General features: G+C 41.1%; 2 protein-coding genes across 2 annotated transcripts; one reads left to right on the forward strand and one right to left on the reverse strand.

The window, feature by feature from the left end:
- Positions 1-410: 410 nt before the first annotated feature.
- Positions 411-7,121, forward strand: LOC145434303 (uncharacterized). Its single transcript, XM_080311669.1, has 8 exons — positions 411-556; positions 3,097-3,323; positions 3,441-3,555; positions 4,209-4,435; positions 4,576-4,699; positions 4,960-5,186; positions 6,389-6,513; positions 6,935-7,121. Exons 1-7 carry the CDS (start codon positions 481-483, stop codon positions 6,506-6,508), a joined length of 1,116 nt encoding a protein of 371 aa, XP_080167795.1. The 5' UTR covers positions 411-480; the 3' UTR covers positions 6,509-6,513; positions 6,935-7,121.
- A 2,103-nt stretch (positions 7,122-9,224) lies between these two features.
- Positions 9,225-23,522, reverse strand: LOC145434305 (protocadherin beta-11-like). Its single transcript, XM_080311670.1, has 16 exons — positions 21,257-23,522; positions 19,747-19,936; positions 19,570-19,683; positions 18,748-18,884; positions 18,480-18,691; positions 18,269-18,417; positions 15,344-15,626; positions 14,784-14,961; positions 13,758-13,898; positions 13,518-13,688; positions 12,923-13,093; positions 11,854-12,072; positions 10,643-10,885; positions 10,469-10,577; positions 10,268-10,405; positions 9,225-10,018 (listed from the first exon to the last, which is right to left on the reverse strand). Exons 1-16 carry the CDS (start codon positions 21,602-21,604, stop codon positions 9,249-9,251), a joined length of 3,573 nt encoding a protein of 1,190 aa, XP_080167796.1. The 5' UTR covers positions 21,605-23,522; the 3' UTR covers positions 9,225-9,248.
- Positions 23,523-25,354: the final 1,832 nt, after the last annotated feature.

Consider the following 25,354-nt stretch of genomic DNA (forward strand, 5'->3'; position numbering starts at 1 on the left):
GTGGAAATTTCAATAAATTGCAGCTCCATTACGGTGGCGTTCTGAAGAAAATGGCTGCGGCCAAATTTTTTTTTGTTTTTCCGTTCAATTTCAGACCACATCAGTTTTTGAGCGCAGTGCCCCTTTAAGGCTTTGTAATAAGGATCCAGACCACCCCATACGTAGGTTAAACGTTTCAACTTTGCGACATATGAGGGTAGAACCCTGGTTCGGCCTGTTTGAAACGTTGAAACCTCGCCTACGCATTTATCAAGAGATGTTCACTCCCGTAATGCCATCGTGGGAGTCGGCCGTGGGGGAATCTGAGATAATCATAATTTTGGGACATGAAAATATTGAAATCCCAGACGTCATTTCTGTCGCAAGAATTTTCAAGATAAAGGAGAATGACTGCGGCTATAGTATCCGTAACAAAGTTTTAAATCAATATAAATATTTTTTTCAGCTATTTTTACGATCATATATAGACGATCCTTCAATATGGCGACTGCTAGGATTGCCATGTTCGCATTAGTTTTACTGATGGCGGGAACAGTCGAAATGACACGACTAGAACGTAAGTATTCGTTTTCACGCCCTATTACCTTATAAATCAGGGGCGGGCAACATACGACCCGCGGGCCGGATCCGGCTCGCGAAGGGATTTTGTCCGGCCCGCGGACAGTTTTCCGTCATACATGATAATGTGGCCCGCAGCCCCAGTCTGCCGAGATTCCTCACTACTTGCTTACTTCGTCAAATTTCAGTGACTGTATTTTATTATATGTGCGTATCCGCAGGGTGCGAGAGCGGAGCTTACGCGTAAGTTCGTCGAAGCGAGAAGACTTGCATTATCGGCATTTACGATGTACTCAACCCTAATGTCGTTTGTGGTAATCATGGTGTTTGTCGACTGCAATGATCATTTACACCAAGCTGATATATCATATTTTTGAATCCGTAACTGCCGACTTGTAGCACGGCACACTTCCATAGGCTTTCGTAAGACACCGCTTATGTCAGGGGTCGCCAACTCAAAATGAGTCGCGGGCCACTTTTCAAATTTCGTGGAGGACGCGGGCCGCATGAATTCAATATCGAGATTAATTAGGCCACACAGTTGAACAAGGACGCTATCTCGTCCCCTACTCAACCCTAATAAATTGATATCTTGGTAAATTTGGGGTACCGGGCTTATCGAACGCCTTGAAATCTTAATTAAGGATTGCACTGTGTTGTTCGTTGATCAGCTGGAAGCAGACACAACGGCGCCTGTATGACAATGCTATTCTCAAATCCACATTGTATCGTCATTATCCGCGAGAAATGGCTTTGAAGTGCCATTGCTGTCGTTAAAGTACATTCATTAAATACGATATATTCCTTGTATACGTGGATAAATGGGCGAATAATGTATCGATTCAGGTATCCGGCCCGCCAAGTACTTAATTTTCCTATATCCCGCCCGCCGACTGGAGAAGTTGCCCGCCCCTGTTATATATGATAGCTGCGTACCAGAGATGAGCATGGATTAGGATTAGGTTTTGAAAAAACAGGATTTGTGAAATTTTGTCGGATTTGGATTGGATTTGGATTAGACATTTTTTTCAGAACGGATTAGGATTTGGATTGGATTTACCTATTTTCTGGGAGATTAAAATGTCGTGTGGCGAATGAGAGAGAGAGAGAGAGAGAGAGAGTCTTTATTTTCATCGAACCAAAATACATAACAAACGGCAGTGATGGTGGTACAGAAAATATGCGTGCACAGTATTCGGTATTAGATAGGAATGATCGATAAGACCGTGAATGTCATCTAGTCTGATCACACCAGCATCAAACAGGTACACTTGACTCAGAACAGTCTGGCTGTAAAAAAAATGTTTAGTTAGGAAAGGAAAATAGAAAAAAATTAAACAATGGTAGCAAATGATCAATGAAGCAATGTCTGGGCGAGGTAGGGCAACAGTGTTAGTGTAACGACAAGAGGTGATCAAGTAGGGCTTTTTTGAATCTATTATAAGGCAATTCACGGATATGTGATGGTAATGCATTCCAGATGATAGGTCCCGAGTAGTCGATAGATCTCTTAGTTAGGTTGCTATTGGGTTGGGGTAAGTAGACGTTTCCTTTAGACGAAGATCTCGTGTAATGGGAATGGACATGTTTAGCAGGTATGAAAAAGTCATCAAACACAGGAGGGAGACTATTGGAAAAATATTTGTGAACAACTTTTGATACTTCGAAGCGATACAGTTCATCAACTCGCAAAATTCGATGCTTACGGTAGTAAGGCGATAAATTGGTACGTAAAGGTACAGATGAGATCAGCCGTATCGCACGGTTTTGCAGGGTTCGAACTCTGCACAAAAATGTTGTACATGCATTTCCCCATACTACGATTCCATATTGCAGATGCGAGTGGAAAAGAGAGAAGTAGATGGTTCGTAGTACTGATCTGGAAACCAAAGATTGGAGACGGGTCATTATTCCCACACACCGAGCTAGTTTTGATATTGTGCATTCAATATGCTGCTTCCAAGACAATGCGACAAACTTTATTCAGATCAGTTATTAATGTACTTATGGTTACTAAGTTTTCTTGAATCAAGTGAATCGTTGGTTGTGAATGCAAATTTTCGAATCCCTCCATTGCATAAATTAGTATTTTTTCTGAATTTCCAGTTGGAATCGGATTAGGATTGGACATGGACTTGAATATGAAAAAGTTATGGATTGGGATTAGGATTTGGATTTGAAGGTTCGGATTTGGATTGGATTGGGACATAGAAATTTCAAATCCGCTCATCTCTGCTGCGTACTAGCACAATTTCGGATTATTTCAGTATTTCGGCTCTTAATCATGGTCGTGCAAATTTTGGTGCACATTAAATTGGGAAAGCGCATATATGCATGTGCATGTGCACTGAATTCTACGATGGGTTTTCAGATGGCTAGGCTACGTCTTATATTCTTACATGAGCACTGAGCAGCCATATATTGCATAACCTTACATCTCCCACATGACCATTGTATTGTATAGTGTATACACACAACCTACGGCTTTTCATCGTGACCACTGAATAACTCTCATTGGCCTTCGTGCTGTAACTGCAGCTGGATCTTCGTTCCATTTCCAATATGACGGCGGTGACTACTGGGTTCGAATCGATTGGTGGGGAACTGTATCATTTGCCGACGCGCAATCCGATTGTAAAACGAAGTACTCAGCAGAGGTGTATCAAGACGTAAATGCCGCTGAATTGGCGGAGGTTCAGTCTCAAGTCGAACAAAAGATTCCAGGAGACTGGAACGAAGTCATGCTATGGACAGACGATGATGGTGTAAGTATCATACAAGTACTCATACGAAACATATGTTATAATGACCGAAGAAATGACGACGTGGATCGTCATTAATTCCGATATTGATGACTATGGCTCGCAATATTCTTCGTATAGACTGCCGAAACAAAAGATTTATTGGTGATATGGAGACCGGGTACTGGTGGACCAAACAGGATTGAGAGCAAGCCTGTCAGCTACAAGGCTCACGGATACGTTTGCTACAAGCCCCGTAATTATCATTTTTATTTTTTAAAAATTATTGGCATGTTCGATGCTCGTGAAACAATGCTCAGTGAGCTGTTGATATTTTGAATCAATAGAGGGTATGACGTGTCGTAAGATAGTACTGTCAGTAAACAAATTTTGCAAATTAGGTGAGGTATTCTTTAGTTGCAACATGCTGCTCAGAACACAGCGTGGCAGATCCGGAATTACCGTATTCACATCAGGGCAGCTCCGAAACGGCTATTCGGTGAAGTTGCATAAAATTAATTCATTTCTCTTGTGGTGGTTTCCAAAGTGGGCGCCAGCGTCCCCTGGGGGCATTAGTGACCTCAACAGGAGCGCTAGCTATTAACTGGGAGAATGAGAGTGCGGAGCAAGAGGGGTGTTATGAACCATAGAAATCAGCGTGGTTAATCGAATAATATATATTTAAAAGTGTATTCTAATAAGAGGTATATGAATATGTGCAGAGGTGGTCTAAGTACTGTTGTCTTGATTTGTTTTCGCAAATGTCATGGTGACAGAAATACATAAGCATAGGAATCCCGTAACAGACATTTTCACAAGACTTTGACATGTCGTACAATCATTATATTCCTGCTCATTGTCCGGTGTCCTTGAATATACGCTACAGTCTGTTCATTATATCGTTCCCAGCCATCGGCCACACTTACGAATTCCAGTATTCCGGAAATGACTATTGGGTTTGGATTGATTGGTGGGGGACGGTCAGCTTTGCAGAAGCTCAAACGCAATGTTCAAGTCATTCTGCCGAACTTGTAAGCATTTTCGACGGGGCTCAGGAGGCTGAAATAGAGAGACAAGTAGAATACAGGATTCCAACCGACTGGTCTGAAGTGATGCTGTGGACCAAAGACAGCCAGGTATTATAAATAATGTTGTTCTGGGGCGAAAAAATAGATTCCCATTGCATAGCAATATCGAAATGATACGCTGTGCAGGCTAGAGTAACCTTGCCAAACATTGAAAGATTCCGTAACGTTGCTTCGATTGCTTGTCACAGAGCACAGGAACGAATGTCATGCTTGTTGTATGGAGAGAAGGAACAGGGGGTCCGAATAGAAAAGAGAATCACTCGCCGAGTTACAAAGGCCACGGATACGTGTGTATCAAAAGGAATAACGAACGTAAGCCAACTCGCTAATATATGGAAGGTGCATATGAAATTGCTAATCGAAGAAGCTTGTTTGTGAGATGTTGGCCTATGTCTGCGAGCCTTGCGTTTCAGCGCCAGTTAACTATGTTATGATCTGAACCCAGATCTGTATCCATTATCACTTTCTGTAGGTGATAAAGTTTGATCGATAACTTCAATGGATGTGGGTGATCGCATCGCCCAGGTGATCTTTTTCAGCGTGGGGGATTCATATTTCTCAATACTTTTCAGCTGGGAATTCCTACCAGTTCGATTTCGGCGGCGTTCGTTATTGGGTTATGATTGATTGGTGGGGCACGACCAGTTATGGCGACGCCCAGAATGCCTGCAGCACCGAACACGACGCTGAAGTAGCCACCGCTCAAAATGCTGAGGTTTACGGCGAATTGCGCAAGCAAATCGAGTATCGCATTCCTCTCACATGGCGCGAAGTCATGCTTTGGACTGGTGACAGCAACGTATGTGCAATGTCCATTAAAATTCACCCGAAGAAAACTTATTTTAGATAGTGTTTATAGATTGCAGTCTATAGTCAGCATAAAGTTGATCGACTCGGAAATAATGCTACAAAAATTAACGCATGTTGCGATGCCTTAGCCAGTGTTGGGATGACTCGAGTCATGACTTGACTCGAGTCAGACTCGAGTCAACTTTTTCGTATGACTTGACTTGACTCGAGTCACTTTGCAAAAATGACTTGACTTGACTTGACTCGGCGCTTAAGAAATGTGGATTGACTCGTGACTCGGAGCAAAATTTACGAGTCAATTTCAAGTCATTAAGTATAAGGTGTCGATTAAATCACCCTATCTTATGTATGTTTGGGTTGTTCGCGATACGCCTGTGTCACTTATGAGAGAAACCAGTCATTGATTGATTGAAGGTTTAACTGATCCTCCATTGTTACATCACAAATAAATTGACCGCAAACGAAACGATCACAGCTTACGTTGTCGTAGTAGCAATAGATTCATCAAGTAAAAACGTATCTTTGTTTCTTAGACGGCTCAGATGCTTACATTGCGCACTGATCACATTCACCAACACTCTTGTATGATTTAATAAACCTAAGGAATATATAGGTTATGCGTTTATATTCTCACGGATGTGTAGATGGGTAGTGAATTGTAACATATCAATTTGTTCAACTTCCCGAGGCTTCGTATTCGATCCTCTATGTTGGCCGATAATAACATACTGTAGCATGTAGCTAGTTACTCACGTATTTTATTAGCAGTTCTTCGAGTGCGTGAGCGATACATCACCTTTTTGCATGTATATTCATTTTTATTTCATTATTTGATTCAAGCTTAATGGCCAATTATTCTGTCCATTCATTCAGTTAGTAAAATGTAATGACTTTGCATCATCTATCATACTTCGAAAATTCAATTTAACTTGAATTATGACTTGACTCGTGACTTGACTTGACTTGACTCGACTTGACTCGAGTCACCTCCAAAAAACGAGTGACTTGACTTGACTCGAGTCACCTTTGAAAATCGATTGACTTGACTTGACTCGAGTCAAAATGTGCAATGACTCGAGATGACTCGTGACTCGAAGGTAGTGACTTGATCCCAACACTGCCCTTAGCTAATGTCGGTGGTTCGTAAGTTTGCAGATATTCTTGCTAAATTTTGTTTATGTGCGTTTACAGGTCGCTAACACCCATGTGATGCTTGTGGTTTCGAGAGACGGGACAGATGGACCGAATCGCAAAGAAGACCACCCGGACGCTTACAAAGGACATGGATACATTTGTCAGAAGCAGATATAATTCGGGTGAGACAAACCTGAGCTGTTCCGAAAAATTGCCCATCTCAGTTTTCCAAGTCGCATTGAAAGCATTTCGGTTATAGTACTGAAATGAATTCTGTATGCTTACATTTCATGTACTATTTGCTCATGCCGGCGAACTATATAGGATAGCCTACGTATAAGCAAAGCAGATGTCTTGCGATATCCGCGATGTGGACGGAACCAAAGCGGTATATAAGATATTTATCGGATGCTTTGTCCACAGTGTATATAACACATCGACTCGAACTATTTTTCGTTTTCTTCCGTATGACGTTATAAATCCCGCCACTCGAATACTCGACTGGAAAAAGAACAACAGATTTTCCTTGCTAAAATATGTCGACAAGTTTTGATTTGCTGCCGACCTTCATTTGCTATAATAATGTATACCACAAATTTTCAGGCCGTGCTCCACGTGACGAGAAAGGCGATGGATCTTTCGACAGGATATGCTCATGAATGTCGGCATCTATATGCTCATTGCTCATACTCAGATTGGGAATACTTTAATCACTTCACTTTATTGACATCGTGTGGTGCAATTCACTTGAACGGATTTCGCTTTTGAAAATACATTATAGCATGCTTGACATCCGTTCGACTTTGTATTTCGCGTTTGAGTTTTCAGTATAGTGCGATAGAACTCGACGACGGCTCGCCCAAATGGGCAACTGCGGCTGTAAATCAACCATCGTCAGTTTATATTTTCATCGGAACAAGACACACACAGTGTACAATGCGAAAAGGCACAATGCCGAACTCCAGCTGTGGTTGAAGAAGCGGTCTTTTAAACTGGCATCTATCTGCTTCTGCCACAGGGCTCAATTTTCACAGTTCCTTTTTCGACGTTAGTCCGCATCTCTTTCTCGCAGTTTCCATTCCTTGCCAGAGCGTTCTTTCATCCGGTCTTTTTCTGAGCTTTTTGTCGCCGTAAGAACAGCGACGCGTGGAAAAAGGAGCCTATAATAACCTCCGAAGCGGAATCGAACCCAAGCCGCCTGGGCGGTAGGCGCATATCGTCACAACCACGCCAGCTCCCCGCGCACCAACCACATTTGTTATTTAGAGACGCACACAAACTTATATAGCGAAAGTGCGATATGTTGCCCTTGTACATGCCGACGAGTTCAGTCTTTTGCCCCACAGCGCTCATAACTAGCTTTACTTATCTAATATATTAATCTTATTATATAATTAATAATATATAGAACTGGTAAATACACACACATAATCCGGGGAGCAACCTGCCCCCAAAGGAAAATGGCGAGATTAAAGAAAATTTTTAAAATTTCAGTGATATAGTCAAATTGTTATTCCTATGCAATTCATGAAGAGGTCAGATTACAGAATTGCGGTGGATGAAGAATTGTCAGGGTCTGTAAGCAGAGGTAGAGATGATTGAAGATGAACAATCTAAATTACAGGAATTATGTTGTGATTCACGCGCACAAGTGTAATTTTAGTCCAGCGGTGCATTAAAGGCATTTCGGAAAATATGCACAGTGTCCAATAGCGTGGTCTTTTGGATCATGTCGAATCGAACGTTACTCGGAATCTGTTAGATATGTCACATGCGTCACATACGACCCCTGTAACGCTAATGACTATTACTTATCTATTCTCCCAAAGTCAGGAGTTTCCTCGTTTATGTTATACGCTGAGAAATTAGTGAGCACACGGGGCCACTTTTGATTTAGCAGTAGTTCTTTTTTCTCGTACATATGATATAGCAATGGTATCTGTATCTACGATCTATATTGCCAGAGTATCTTTGAGTGTAATGAAATCACATGTACAGTGGTGTTATAGATAGCACACCGACAAACTCTCGTCCTATAGTCGATGTGTAGCAAGTATATAGCAACGTGCGTTTAGTGGAGGCAAGTGAGGAAATGCCAGTTATTGGTATTTTTCTACTGATGTTCGTGAATAACCAATTTTCAAAATTTCTACTCCCAAAATTACCCGAATTGGCAAAAATGACGAAAGGAGACGTGAGGCAGAGATGAGCCATATGCAAGCTTCACTTTTGATAGCGACGCGACTTCATAATTTATAATAACTGGTGTAATTCGAATGGTATTGTCGCACCAATGATTCCAAATACATGAATAAGGTCAGGGCTACAGAACCCCCAAAAAAATCGCCCGCGAGTGTAAAAATAACTGAAGCAATACAGGGTAAAGCATGAATTCAATCCTAACAATAAGACATGCGCAGCGATGAAATGCGCTAACGGATATCGACATAACAAGAGGACGGTGCGTTGCAGTATGAATTGTCAAGTTGCGATGCCCAATATTTAGCGCGGAGCAAATACCTTCTCTCCCTGATGTAGCTAGCTGTTCCGTATTTTTCAAACGTACCTTCCATTATGAATACGTAGTACCTGTTAGCGTGATTTACGTACAAAAAGTGCTAATGCTAATGTGATACGAAGCAAGTCGTCATTTGAATCAGCTACTCGTTTGGGTTTTATGTATTTGCGAATCTAAATGTAAAAGGGAATCAGTCTCCCAAGCCATGAACCTCACCGCACGTCACTGTATCAATACCCGCAATCTAAGAAATCGGAAGAAAAATCTAATTAATGTCTTAGTATAGAGAAATCTTCCTGACAGCTTCACAAGCGCTTCAAAACTTTAACTGCAATTCTCCGCACATAAAAATGATGTATGGTATATTTATTTAAAAAAAACGAATAAAAAATAACTATATCAACGTTTCATTATTCGATCAAAGTTCGATATTACTTGCTCAGTGCATTGTATCGCGGATTCAGTCAAGGAAACCTTTTCGTCGCACTCGTCGTCTTTGGTAATTCTGTCTTGTATATCGTCATAGCGAGAAGCGTGTTGTTCGGGTATAGATTCGGGATGCGGGTGTCTACGAAGAGAGCTTCGTCGAGAATGGGTTTTTCCTAGCGACCCCGCGCGGCTCGATCTGCCCAAACTTCCGCTCGAAAAATTAACATCACTTGATTGGTAGTTCTGTGGTGTTGCACAAGCAGACTGGGGTCTTTGTGTGCTATTTAGTCTTCCGTGATATTCGGTGTTATTGCGGACGGTGAATGATTGTCTACGGGAGTCTGTTACGTCAGTTCTGTAGTACAAATCTGGGCGACTGGTCTCCGGGAAATAGCTTTGTGAAGAAAAGTCGTTCGAACGTGAATCAGGGCGATACCAATCACTACCTGATCCCTGTCGAGAATGCGAAGGGGTGCCGTGGTACGATAACTGGCTAGATCTCCTTGTGAGAGATGGATATTCCGAAAAATTGGCTGGATTTCGACAGGTGTGTAAAGGTGGGTTGGCCAGATCTAGCATCACTCGAAGAGGTTGTGTTTCGCTTATTGTCTCCAGACTGCGCGGGTCGTTGCTAATGGAATCGAGATAGTAACTTTGTGATAATCCCCTCTCTCCATTAGCGTATGCGTAGTTGACCACATCGCTGTTGCTATCGTTCCGGTATGTGTCCCGGCTGTAACCTGTGAAATGTTGCGTCTCAGTTACAGACGAAAGTTAACATTTATATAGCGATATACCAACAGATGATGTGTCAAGACACAGGTTGGAGAAATAATATGAAATATGTCGACTTCTTTTTACTAATATCAGTAGGATTTACAGCGGTTTACGTGCATTGTAATTTCCTGCTGTTGATATTTTGAATCCATACAGTGTATTGTATTGTATACCCCACCATGCTCTAGCACAAAAGGAAGAACTGCTTATACCTGGATCTGACGCAGCTGGCATCCAGCATTCATCAGAGTGGCCGTAATTTCGACATGCAGGTGTACATCGCTCACCCATATTGGCTGGGTATCTGTACTGCATTGCGCGTGTTGGCGGATGTGAAATATGTGACTTATCTGAAAAATATAATTTATTCGTAATTCCCTAAAATATATATATCACAATAGGTTGTCACATACCTCTGTCACCTATGCAACTGTCTGTGTCCTTGTCACTGTCACCTCTTCCACTATCGCCATCTCCGGTGGGTATCTCAGGAGTTTTTGATCTTGCAGTTTCGTTCAAGTCCTGTTATTAACACAATATGTATTTGATCAGCTGCCAATGCATTACATTCACATTCGATTACTCACCTCTCTTTGTCTACTGAATGTCGTGAATTTCAGTTCATTCTCGCTGGTTTGTGCTGCCATGGAGGCCTTGTCGGATAGCGACACACAATCCGTCCGTCTGTCCGCGCGCGTTCGTTTCAAGGAAGCGGGCAACGTATTGACAGATTCAGCCTTATCGGAAGTACGGATATTGATTGTACTCGCGCACGACAGTCCGCCTCTTGATCCGATTTCTTCTGTGCGAAAGTTATACACCTGGAACTCCTGCAAATCACGTAATAGAGTGAGGCGATGTTATTAGAGTTTAAGTAAAAATGCATTGAAGACCTTTCAGTTCATCTTTTTATTTGAGTACATGGAAAGATGTGGTTACAGTTGGTATCATTGGTGCTCAAGAAGAAGTACTAACTTAAATTTTGCTCAATTACAGGCAGAAGCAGGGATTTCGAAGAAATGTCAAAACTACGTCAATTGGAAGTAAAAAATGAAGATTTGAAAAGTTCTCAAGTATGCAGTTACAAAAACGTAGATTGGGTGGAGACGTCGCATAATTTCGATGGCCGATCGAAGGAGGTTACCTTCGAAATTGCAGGATCCATCTAACGCCAGTACAAATCGATGCAACTTTCCAAAATAACTTTATAGTTACCTCGATACAGTGGCTATTCCACCAGTTCGTTATGACAATTTCACTGACAAACGTGATGTAAATATATATACTTTATGTGTACAAGTTTTAACTTTACAAAATCCAAAGTCTAAAAAGTGAGTAGTCTTGCGTAAACCAATGTCAAGTAGAACTGGATGCAGTAAAAATACAAAACCACTTGAATAAGTACTGCAAGTCGGGAAATCTGGTTGAATACTTAGAAAAAGTAGAGGTATGATGTATACTTCATCACTGACCCCCCTCTGAGCCGGGAGGTGATGACTATGTCATGTCCGTTCAAATGTTAACATCACCTAAAGGTTTAATTTTAGTGGCCTGCATAAACTGGACTGCGATGCATGGAACTATACACGTGCATGATGACTGTATTTGCGACTGGCTGCGTTCGTATGGATAGCCCGGCGGCAAACAGCGGTTTAACCGAAAGACGACTCACTCATCGTACCAAGTCAAGAGTCCTAACAATGACACGTGAAGCCTTAAAGTTACATCTTTTTGTCTTAGCGATAATATAGGATGAGAATGACTCTCATAATGCGCTTGCGCACATAAACATGCTTACCTTTTTCTCTCTCCGACATTTCAGTACAATGCACACGAGTACTACGAGGAGTATTAGGGTTATTGACGCCAGGCTCGACAGTATGATCGCGGTTATTTTCGTGTTTTGCTCTTCGTCGTCTTCGTGATAATTTGGTATCACTTCCGACAAGGGCAAGTCAACCACTTTGACGCTGATTGGCATCGTAGATTGCAACGGAGGAGAGCCTTTATCGCTCGCCTGTGATCACGAGAGAAGGTATAAATTCGGAGTTCAGCGTTATATCTTTAATCGGCTAATTCAATGCACGCTATACGATTACTAAAATTATTATATGTAATAGGAGACGTGCAATTTTTAGTTCGCAAGTATCCTCAGTTCAAGGAGGATCCATAAAAAATAGTTGATCATATCCGGGATTTGTGGCGTGTTAATTAAAATAATCCAACAGAACACCCGACGAAAGGCGCATAAACGGAAACGTATTAAAGAGCGAGGAATCTTCAAAGAACGAATACAGCAATCATGAACACTATCGCTGTTGATTAAGGAGGTTGACGTGGATGTTAAATTGTCCGACACTCATGCATCGCATTGTCTTTAGTAGATTGCGTTTGTACATTGTATGTGTGTTTTGAAGATGAAAGTAGTAGCGTCACTGGGTTATGGTAATGCTGTTCGATCCTTACGATGTTAATAGCAATAAAGCGTCTCTACAAATCTAAGTCCTGTCCGTACATCGCACGCCCTGTATAACATATATCGTCTTGTGGCAGAACAAGACGAGATCAGAGGAGGAACCAAGTGAGTGCCTACAAGCGTTCATGATTACACGAATCCCCTTTGAAAGCGCTCATACGCATGGAACAAGCTAATAATAATCAATCCGATTATCCATCAATATTTTAAAAATTTCCAGGCAGTTTAATAAGGGGAGATGATCTGCATATTGTAGAATCAATATCTTACACTTGACAGCATTTGTTCGTCTCTATCACTAGCAATCGTGACTTAGTCGCCACACGCCTATAACATAAAGCGATTTGCAAAGCGTATAATACTTGATAGTGGTGCGTCAAAATTATTTTACCTTGATCAAAAGGGTATGGTCTCCAAGTAACTCCGTCAGTTTATTACTGGCGTTGAAGCGTATGCTGCCAGTGACTGGATCAATCAAAAACTTTTGCGATTTGTCGCTACCATCTTCAGCCGCGATGGCGTACCATACTTCAGCGTTGTTCCCGGAATCCCGATCCAGAGTCTGGGAAATCGTAATTCAGAGTCAGTTTTCCAAATTTTTTTTCGGGCCTTGTAAACATAGCATGAGTAGCTGTTCAAACATAGCATACCGTAATATATTATAATCCACAATACTTAATCACAAGCAAAATATGTAGGACTCGAAAACGCAGCATGTAAAAGAAGTGGTAGGATAAACAGTGTCGTAATCGTAGAAATGCCTAATATTAATATTCCTGCAGATAGGCTAATGCATGCGAAGATAGTTTTGACCATACATGGTTTTGGAGAGTTTCTCTGCTATTGCCGTATATTATGGTAGAGGTAAACTAATCAAGTGCATTCATTCAGATTGAACATACGTGTCCAGCGCGTACGCAATTATTAAACAGTTGAGAGCCCCTGAAATAGACGTGCCACTTATTCATTAGCTCTGGCCTTCTTACCTTAATTCGTATGATTGTTCTATCTTCAAGTATCGTTGCATATACGGTTGAATTCGGAGCGCCGGGTTTGATAAAAGTGGGCGGATGATCATTCACGTCGGTAACTTTCACAGTGACGGTAAGATTGGATTTCTTTGATGGCTTACCAAGATCCCGAGCAACGGCTAGAATCTGCATATGTTGAAAAGTCATGTATGTTGCTGGCAATGCCATCCAATACATTGCAAATAGCTAACTGACCTTCCACGCCGGCCTTGACTCCCAGTCTAGCTTCCCAACTAATTTTATGCTTCCTGAGATTGAATCGATTGCGAAAATTCTTCCTCCGCCGATGAGGGAATAGCGAACTTCTCCGTTTTTTGATTCTTCAAATTCTCCATTCTACAGAGAAGATGTCATTCGACTTTATTCACATTTCATACTACTGACGTAACACAATTCTCAAGTAATAATCAAGATATGCAGTATTTATTTCCACCAAAAGTAAAATGTGCATAAATACGTAGATTTATTCGGAAGGATGTAGCATTTATTCAGAAAAATAGACGTGTTCTTGCTAAAATCGAATTGTCAAAATTGTGGGCCCAGCCAACAGAAAGTTGTGGACAATTTGATTCGTGAATATCGGGAGGTCTCGCGAGTGCTATTACGTCACAATATAAGCATGACGTGGCTCGATTTCCAAAATAGTTTCCTTCCCTGCCATCAAATGACCAGTGTCTGTTCATGATGGATGAATATATATTTAAACTCGGCATAAGCGAATGATGTTTCTATTTGGCAGCAGATAGCAATCCACTTGATATCAATTTATCAGAGTGCTATTAACTATAGTTCCTTCGCGTTTGGCCTACACGAAAGAGTTTATTATTTAAAATCAGGCTGATAATATTCAGGTAGAGGCGAGGCATGAAATTAAGGTTTTAGAATACTTTGGTAAGCTTCAAAATCGTTGCTTGGGAAAAGCCATCTGCACTATAATTATTGGGAAGCAAGCAGACTATATTAAATGCTTCAATGATAAGTGATTATTGTTGCAAAAACAAGAGCCCCTACGTATACACAAACACATTAAACCAAATGTCGGTAGGGGAATCAACTTCACTACAATGAGTATAGACAGTTAAATTATAAAAGTGGACTTTGTCGGCTAGTCATTATCAACCTCTGAGTAAAATGTTCTGATCAGCAGTTACGTATATACGATCAATATACTGGATAGCGCTAAATTGTGGAGGCTACTGGGCTTGTGCTCCTGCGGCTTACCTGAGAGAGGGAGAGAGCTGGTGCTCGAATGGAGTCGAGATCTGTTGCGTGCACTGAGTCAATCTCACTTCCCACTTTCATGTTTTCAGCGAGCGTCACAAAATGATGCGCTGACCCGAATTTCGGCGCGTGATCGTTAAAGTCGAGAATCAAAACTTTCAAGAGCTTCGTCGAACATCTGCAGACGATAAATTTAATGAAATAAGAAAGCTTAATAATGTAAAAGATGACTGCTACCAAGAGTCGAATATTCCCCACCACTGCTTTCCAGCGGTCATGATATTACTTGGTAGATTACAGTCAATACAAGTCTACCTAAATTCGCATCTAGTCTTCAAGAATTTATCGTAATTGGCAGTAAATACCAAGCAGTATCAGGCTGGTATGATAAGGATTTCTTCATTGAGCTCGTGTTATAGATCGATCATATTGCTATCAGTATATGTAATATGTATATAACCTATCATATAACGTAAATTAGAATACTCGCTTATGATAACGGCATTTTAACTGCACTCTATGATGCAGTCGAATATGCCACAGACAACTCATCTACTCACTTTTTTGGAACTCCTCTATCGCACGCTTTGATTTTTATCAGATACTGATTTTCCAATTCTCGATCCAAATGGCGGTTGGTTGAGATCAAATTGTCCTTGAGGACAAAATAATTCGTTCTGTCCGTGCTCTTACTTGCGGTACTGGACTCTGATTCGTTCTCGTTGGATAGTACTCGAATCGAATCGATCATGAGAATCACTTGGCCTGCTTGGCCGTGATCCGCGTCCGACGCGGTGACGTGTGCCAGGTACGTGCCCAGCTCGGCATTTTCAGAAACGCAAGCTGCAAGCAAAATAATATACATTTTACATATACAAATTTTCAGTTAAGAAATTCTAGGACGGGTGATTGAATTTCAATTAATATTTTTGGAAAGTAACCGGATGATTTCTACGAAATCATAACGTTCGATGTAGGCGGGTGTAGAAAACATATGGCGAGTATACAGCGATGAGATGCTGCCATCAAGATGACATTTCATCGATGCGCGGTCAAATTAAATAGTACCCAGCCTATAGGCACTAACTCTGTTGTATCTTGTAAGATAATGCATGCAGATGCATATATTGAGGAACGTTCCTCAAATAGGCAGATAGGCCTACGTACAAGTATCGACAGTCATCATAAATGATTTTGATTTTAGTATCACGTTTGAAGAGAGCTGCCTAAATTGCAATATCTGATTTCCATTTTCTTGACGAGTGAGAGACTGTGGGTTAGGGCTGTTCAAAAATAACCTTTTTCCTGAATTTTGCTGATTACTTGATTAAATCGTCAGGTTGCCTTAAAAAACGACGCACACCAAATTTGAATTCATTCCAACCAATATTCGCGGATTTCGTAGAGTTTGAAAATTCACTACGAAATCCGCGAATATTGGTTGGAATGAATTCAAATTTGGTGTGCGTCGTTTTTTAAGGCAACCTAACGATTTAATCAAGTAATCAGCAAGATTCAAGAATAAAGGTTATTTTTGAACAGCCCTACTGTGGGTGTTCGAAATAGGGATGGTGTGAACCTCTAAAAGGTTCAGGTTCGTGTGAACGCGAACCGTTTTGAAAGGTTCTGTGTGAACGCGAACGTGAACCTCATGACGTCACGTGACGTCATATTACTAATTCCAACCCTTCATTTCAGTGAACGAGTGAAGTGATAGCCTGTAATGTACACGATACCCAACGACGATCGGGCCACATTATGCCACAATGCTGAAGTACAATGAAGTGGTTTTAAACGTCGCCAAATGTATTAACTGGGCGCATCAAATGATATAATAATCCCATAAAATCAATATCTTTCGTCGCTTCGACGAGGACTTGCAAGGGAATATAAGCTTACACCTTAACGGTCTAGGCCAGACCGGGCGAATGTATTCGGCCTCTGAGTATTGCTACGTTGATATTGAGCAGAGTGTAAAACGGGTTTCTATACTTGCTACTAATATTACCCCATTAACAAGTTTTACAGCAGTAGCCAACACCCCAATCGCACGAATTTGGTTTTTATGATACATTAAACATATAAAGTCAAGATTGACTCCGTACGCCTGCTAGATTTTTTACATCAGGCAACGATATCAATTTCATTGATTGGCTGAATAAGCATCATTCGATGACTACCTACATGTAGTGTATTTCGCTCTTGATGTGTGATTGCGAGTCAAGCTTACAGCAGAGAGTCACTAAATATTCACTACGGAAAGCTGGATATTTCGAGCAAACTTTTGTAACAAAGCAAGTAAAATCTTTGGGATTGGCAAGGTGCAAGCTAGTTTAGTGTTGATTTTTTTATGCTGCAAAGCGCCGTGCATCGAGTGGCCCGCAGTTGAAATGCAATAAATTTCAACCAAAAATATTATAATGAAGTGAAAATTGTAATATATGAAAAAGGTTCACAGTGCAGAACCTACCAAGGTTCGTTTGTGAACGTGAACCTCTAAATTTATGAGGTTCACATGCAGAACGCGAACGTGAACCTCAAGTCCATACCATCCCTAGTTCGAATATAGTGACAGTGCTAAATGCTCTACCAGTATCGCTTCCGCCATATCCTGTATTGAACGGTTGAAGTTAACCATCTATAGATACTGGTTGTTTTGTCACTTGGAAAATTCGTTATATGTTGCGGTGATGGTAATGTCAACACCATCTCTAACGGAATGTACCGATAGCAGCGGCATTAACATTAGATCACTCAAGTAATCGAATAATCTCTTGTTTATGACTGCCACAGCTAATCGATACTCCCGAATGTCCGCTATCGCGTGGAGTCTTTGATCAAGACGCGTTGTTGATATTTGTAACACTGAAACAGTGTGTGTAATACACTCGTGCTATTATACTCCATCCGCGATTGGCGGGAGTAGTCGAATCATAATCAATGGCAGCACCGTGAACAGCAAATGTCAAAATATACTCGGAATGTTGAGTAAACCCAGTGTAGAATGAATGGGAAATACCTTATTTCTTAGTACACATGAATATCCGTCTTGGTAATGAACGACCATGGCTACATATAAATACACCATTCTTGTAAAATGTTTTGGAGTTACACAATCAAAATCCTTGGCGATACAGCAATATTTTATCGATTCCATTTGGACGTATTCTATGTGGATTTCGTTACAATTGAGTCAATGCTGCTTCAAGTGCAATGAGCGCAAACACGTATAGGAGGAATGATACACGGGTTACCGAGTGCTGAGTGGTAACTAATTTATATGTCTGGCTGAGAATGAGCTGAGATCATCATCAGCAATGTTACGAAGCTATTGATCCATAATTTGCAGTCGTCGTTATCGCAATCATATTTCATCGGGGACATCAATTCAAAATACCATACGAAATAAGATGTGAGTAGTGAAGCTTGTGGGTAAAGCTTTAGAGTGTTCCGTACAATTTTATCATCTTTAAAAGTTCACCAACCTGCATCGTTTGGACCTCGGATGATAACATTGACATCGATCTGAGGGGCATTATCGTTGACGTCTGTGATATGTATCATGAGAACGGTCCTTCCGATTTTCTTTCCCGTAAGTCCAGGCGAATCTTCAGCAGCAAGAATTATTTTCACCCTTGAAATTACAGCGATGATAACTCAGCCGACCAATACATCCGTATTTATTCAATATGTTACTTTTTCTTTTCCTCTCTGTCTGGTGAGCGTCTTAGCTTCACTTCCCCGGACCTACGATCGACAGACACGAATCTGCGCGCAGATATCGAATTCCCGGTGCTTGGAACAAAGTACCGTACTTCACCGAAGAGTCCTTTGTCCAGATCGCTAGCGTGGACGGTCGCTATCACATGTCCAACTGGGAGATTTTCTCTAAGTCTCAAATCATAAACCTGAAAGGGAGTCATGCAGATTTTGCGAATACACCAATCCTACAAGAATATCATACCGATTCATCAAAAACAGGGGCGTTGTCGTTAACGTCGATGACGTTGATGCGAAGAGATAACTGAGCGGAACGTTTGATGGGAGATCCGCCATCCGTCGCTATCAGATCCACATCAAATTGCGGGGTGTTTTCGTAGTCTGAAATAGTGACTCGTGAATGGCCTGTCCACATTTGCCGACCAGGTAACACGCAGAAGCAGATATAGTTTAAGATATCCCTCGCTAACATGGCGTTCCAGTCAGAAAATTATAGCGATTGGTCGAATTGGCTGTTCCACTGCGTAACATATGCTACATGTTACCAGACAACTAGAAAATTTCCAGCTTTTGCAGGTCAGACGCACGTTGGTGGTTCAATTATCGAATCAGACAGAATTGAATTCTAAAGGCAAGATTTTTCATCGCCCTATAGAAAGGACAAACGCCTCAAACTGGCCACGTTATAATGCACATTATACGCCATGACAAGCACATTATACGCACATTAGAAATTAGGCTACAATCTGTGCGGTTGGTAACATTGTTCGCACCAGTCATGATAAGTACCTAGCAACAAGCAGCAATCTCGATGTCTTCGATACAGTCTAGGTGTAGAAGCAATTCCAAGCACATCAAAGTCAATATGGGCATTTGTGCTATCGCAATTATTATGCTTGACTTGCTGTAAATGACCGTGTAATTGTTGTCGCCGTTTCCGTCTAATAGGGTTACCAGAAACTACCGCACTTCGAACGTAGAAGCGTAAATTTTTCTGCGGGTTGGCGACGAAGTCATTCAGACAAAGCGCAATTTGTTCCAATTTACATCAATCAAATGGACAAACCTAATGGCGACTGAAGACTCAAATGCAGATGTTGAGCCCCTGTGTCATCTTCATATTCGTTCACCACAAAATGATCATTTCTTGTCATGGTGTAGTGAATTACCGCATTTTGATCTGAGAATGCAATAGAATACAATGAGAAAAACGTGTTTTGTTAATATTGAAACTTTTACTTACTCATATCCTCGTCGGTAGCCATGAACTGGTCAATATTGATCGTTGACTGCACGGGCGTATCCTCGCTAATGTTCAACTGGAAGATTCCACTTCGTGGTGCTGTTGGAAATTTCGGGGAATGATCGTTCACGTCGGTGACAATCAGCTCAAAATTTTGTAGACGGAAATGATTTTGTGGCAGCATCGCAGTCTGAAAGACAACATTCTGATAAAGTTTTGCGCGTTTGCTCCTAATGGGTTGAAATATGAAGGCTAGCTTAAGCTGGTAAATCCATTGAGATTTTTGTATTGACAAGACAAAAACACGGCTGTGAACAAGCAGTTACCCCGAAGGACTTATGAGCTAAATGATTCCAACTTCCAGGGTATGCGAAGCCAGCAGCCAAAAGTATCATCAATGGAAACATGCGTACACTGTACCGGCCAGCTATAGGCCTAGGCCCTAGCTAGAACAAAATAATTTTCCTGGTTTACATTATAGGTATGCTTTGGATTGCTCCAGGTTAACTCAGGCACTTGTGAGCAGAAAGTATCATCGATCCAATGGTAGATTCAATCATTAATATTAGATCTTAGAAAGTCAGATATCAGCAATGATCGATTCGGGCTGAAGGTGCATGATGCCTCTACAATAGTCCTTCCAATGAAAATAATATATCTCTCCCACGGGAAATAATGATGAGCGGAATCAATGAAATAATAATATAGAACTTCACCATAAGCATATTAATCAACACTTTGACTTTTTAATATCGATCGTCAAACTGAGTCCAAAATTAGATCCGCGGATGCTCGACAGCAGCAGTTTTTTTGACATTTAACATGCGGGCACGATTCAGAAATATTGGTTACAATTTGGACATCACAACTTGGTTCATTTTGATGGGAATTTGCATTGCCTTACGAGGTTGCCTCTCATTATCACCGAAAAGAAAACAAAGTTTAACATTAAAGAATTTCTGTATCCATGGCTTGTCAGCGGGATATGGCGAAGTTGCGACTTTATTGTGAGTCTTGAACACGCAATAGGTTGCTATTGTGTACAGATCGAGTTAGGGGAATCTCCTATACTCCAGTCAGGAAATTGAACGTATCCGACACTTCATTAACAACGATTACCAGTTTGGATTTACGGACTCACACATACATATTGTACATTGTACAATGTACATCGTACGCATACATGAGGGACTTTATAAGCAAAACCTATGGAGCACGTGACTTTCTCAAGTCTCTCAAGTTCGTCATCGTACTACGAGTTGCAAGAATGCTCAATTGCTCATGCGTCGCCTACGTTACCGTAGTCCCCAATTCATGTTTATTAGCATTATTATGAACTAGTCACTCGGTTTTATTCCCCATCATAATAAAGTTTACCTTATTATCGAACGCAAACGGTGTGATAATAAACTGATTGTTGTATATATGCAATACAGAAAATGATTAATAGTAGGTGGTGCAGGTGCAAGCACGGAACATAATTTATATCTGGAAGTCAGTATTTGCATACCTGTACCGTGATTGTACATTCCAGCTCAAAATCCTCACCGCATTCAGTCTCTCTGTCTGCCGGCTCATTGACAGATATAACTCCAGAAAGGCGGTCAATTTTCAGCCATTTCCTACCGGGTATGACCACTTTATTTCCGATTTTCATTCGTTGTCCCAGTATTTCAAAGTACCGCCCAGGCAAGTCATTGAACCTCACATTAAACATCTGAGGTAAATTAGCCACTACGGTGCCTGGTTCCTGCTCTTCTTGGAATTCCATTCGATGCTTTCTAGGGTTGAGTTGGCAATTTGCTTCCATTATCACAATGAGACTCGTAATAGCGAATAGACGGCGTCCCAGCAGCATTATAGTCGTATATGTTCCAATATTTTCACTCTAGCTGATGTAGTCCTCACACACTCAATTCTTGTCGCTGAGTATTCGTCGTCTGTGTTCCTCAGTCTCGTATCATTTGATGCGAAATCTTATTGACTCGATTATTCCGGTTCATAAAATCTAGAGTCACTAATGCTGTAACAGAGTAAGAACTATACATCAGTCATTCGTGAATAACCCCGTCGCTTTTGATCATCTACTAAATACCATTTCCGTGACAGACTGCTCAATAGATATTACACGGTTGGATTCGTTTCGGTGCTAATAGCGATTATAAATCCACTTAGTGTATTGATTTCTGTATAATTTTTTCACGGGTTGAGCGTGGAAAGTGAAATAAAACTTTACGGCGCAATTGTAGTTCTAAAGGCCGGCTACACCGTGAAATTGAATTAGCTATTCCGGCTGAGGTCACACATGTTAGAAATGAGCCACGTTTACGCGCGACTACACGATCTCCCTGTACAATAGATGTCGAATTTATGCATATAACTGACAATACGTGGGCGATTCTAATTTGTTCGCCGATCTCTGAATCATTGATTTCACGCAGACTTTGACTGTAGAATTTTAGCGACCCCACTCTTGCTTGAAGAAACTTTCTACCAGCTACCATAGCATGCTTCCTTTATCGTTAAAAGGTATCCCCAGATGGCAGCGCGTGCGTAAGTCTTATGAAAAATCCGAAATAGGTAACTTTCCTTCACCGCCACACTCCACATGATGGGCGACAAATTAAAGGAGTATAGAATGGAACTCGCATTCATTATGAGCTGCGATGCTGGCGATTTTACTACGACTCTATTTAGTAGACTTTATGCTATTATTGCTGAACCTGGGGATGGGATTTACTCATTCTGATAAAGTTGTGAGGAGGCGAAACCAAAGCTAGGTTTTGGTGGTAATCGATACAGTTGTTTGTCGCAGAAGCACTTCTTATTCCCCGCCATGTTTTGCAGTAACGTATATGCAGTCTGTTTACAAATGTCGACGCATACATAAAGAGCTGGTGTATCGAGCCGTATAATTACGCATTTGTCAACGCGAGACAATGTGACGACACTAGTACACTACTTGTCAAGATAACAACCCCATAAGAGAATTCAGATAGAAGATTATAATCCCCTGCGTACGTATTTATAAATATGTTTGAACCAACTTCCGGAATCACACCAACAATTAATTTTATATTTTATGCCATCGTCAAATCAATATAAGCACCGGATTCAAATGACCTTAATCAACCAGGCGCCGAAGATATTCCGACGCGTATTGTTCCGAACTCTAAAGACGATGAACATGGTATTATATTTGAGCATTCATAGTGTATGTAATCCCAGCTCTCCGTCTAATGCTCCTATATTGCGACGACGGCTTCAGAAATCTCCGACGGATTGAAGTCGCAAATCTACGGGCTTATCTTTCTTCTATGACTCGCCTTGCGAATAATCGGATGGAAGCGAGTGCTCACGGGGGGTTTCGTGAGACGATAACGGTTGAAATGAAGTGTTGTAACTGCACTGCACTGCATAAGTCAGTATGTGGTATGTGATGCATTGTACATTGCCCAATGCCCATTGGCAAAATGTCAGCGGAATTGTCTTACTAGATTGAGCGAAATATAGGCTGGTAGCTGTTTAGCAAGAAAGTAGTAAGCGACTATGTATTTGGATACACCCAACAGAACAACACGAATACACTTATCATACCACATCAACCATCAGGGGCAAGAATTTGAAGTGACCTTTTGACCGCGAATACGACCGTTACGCGATGTTCATTATGCTTATTACTGAGTGGTGAGTATGCGCCCAACGACTGGAACGCCATCATTTCCTGTTGCGACGGGATGGAGATCCTAATTAGAAGCGGCCAGCGCAGAAAGATAAGTGGGTTTGAAGTTGCAGTCGGTGATTGCAGCAGGACAGATGTGTCCGTTTCAGACGCAGTTTGCATCCGCAAGATATACTCAAAGATTAACTTACCCGTGTGAACAGAACTTCATAGATAGCCGGATGCTCACCATTCCATAATGAATTGTACTAAATTTTAAATTACCTCGCATTCTAGGCCTGTTACAATATAGTAGACTACGACAGAATAGCCCACACAACTGCTGGCTCTGGCTGTTGTAGATTTTGCGAACTCAACCTCGATTCTATAGTTACAACGACAACTGATACCTATAGTGACAACTGACAAGGTTGACCCCTACCTTTCATGATTCTGTCTCGTGTCAAAATAGTCGCTTGTTATCATACTATTCAGAGGCTAACGGGCTCGTCCAAGCAAAAGACTTCTTCAAATCAGAGATCGAGAGAAGCGTGAGAACAAGTGCGATGGAAAGAGCAACGTAATCCACAATCTATAATAATGGCTGTGGTATTGAACAAAGGGATGGAAGAAATTTCCAACATACTCAAGATTCTATTAGAAACCACGAGTATTAAACTCTGGAAAATTTCAGTTCCATTAGTTTCGCAATTTTAAAAGTACAAACTCGCGAGCGCGCTATATCTTTCTACGCTCTCTTCTCCTTCAACTGTCACATGATAAATCCATATGAGGGACTGACATCCGCAGATGTATTGATTTTCAGATAATATACCGACGGAAAGACTCCGTCTTATTCTGACTTTGATGATATAACTTCAGTAACGGAACAGTGGCTACATAGAACTATCACATTGTAACATAGCATTGTACAGTACAGTTGATTCAATATCATGAAAACGCAACTCTCTAAATCGGTATCTTCCCGTCGAACATTTTTCCGATATCAAATGGACCATCTGACTATAAGGTTAGCATTTCCAAGTGATATAACGGCAGTCTTGATAATGCAGAGGAGACTGACCTCTCGTGCTAGCGAACCACCTATAGAAATTCCTGCTATTGCGGTAGTTTTAAACTTTCTAGGAACTGATACTAACAAGTATATTGTAATATTTTAGGAGCCGGCGTTGCATAATATATGGAATGGACCACGTCATTGCTGCACAGTGCACATGCACATCAATTAAGCTTGACTGATTTGCAATTCGATGCCTATGTGTGACTTCTGACTTCACACAACCATTGCGGTAAAATAGCCAGATGAGATTTATGACTATATGCTTTGTCTCTGAGTATATTCCCGAGACACTTCCGCTTCAGAAGTATCCTTTTACTTGATCCAATTTCGAAAAAAAAGATTCATGCTGCATGGACCAATTCTATGCCATAATCACTACGAGCTGCTTATTTTTTTATCAATCGCAATACAACAAATCATATATGAGAAATTTCGTTTCACTAATGACCAAAGTCTATATGCAATGCATTCATGCACGACCTGCCATCGCTTCACTGTTATCCCGTGCGAAAACAATATTTTCTCAATGACAAAATTAAAATGATAATTTACAACGAATTGACGGGTCGATTTGTATACGCCGAATTTCCCCAAAATAATCTCACGAGAACCTGTGATCTACCTTGACTACGACGACCAAGACATGTTAGCCACTAAATATGCACATGCAGTGTACAGATGATATTCATTTTACGCTTAAATGTATATACACTACAGCCATACAATTGCTTAACAAATCACGCTTATAATACGACGAAAATCAGAATTAGTCACTGCCTGATCACCTGACGGATGGTTTGTAATATTGGGATGGTCCGATCATTGCCAGACGTAACTACTATTGTGTTATTTTCCAACCGTCGAAT

This window comes from Botryllus schlosseri, chromosome 2 (genome assembly GCF_051294905.1).
Source record: "Botryllus schlosseri isolate E-star chromosome 2, Bs_hap1, whole genome shotgun sequence".
NCBI classification, from domain to species: Eukaryota; Metazoa; Chordata; class Ascidiacea; order Stolidobranchia; family Styelidae; genus Botryllus; species Botryllus schlosseri.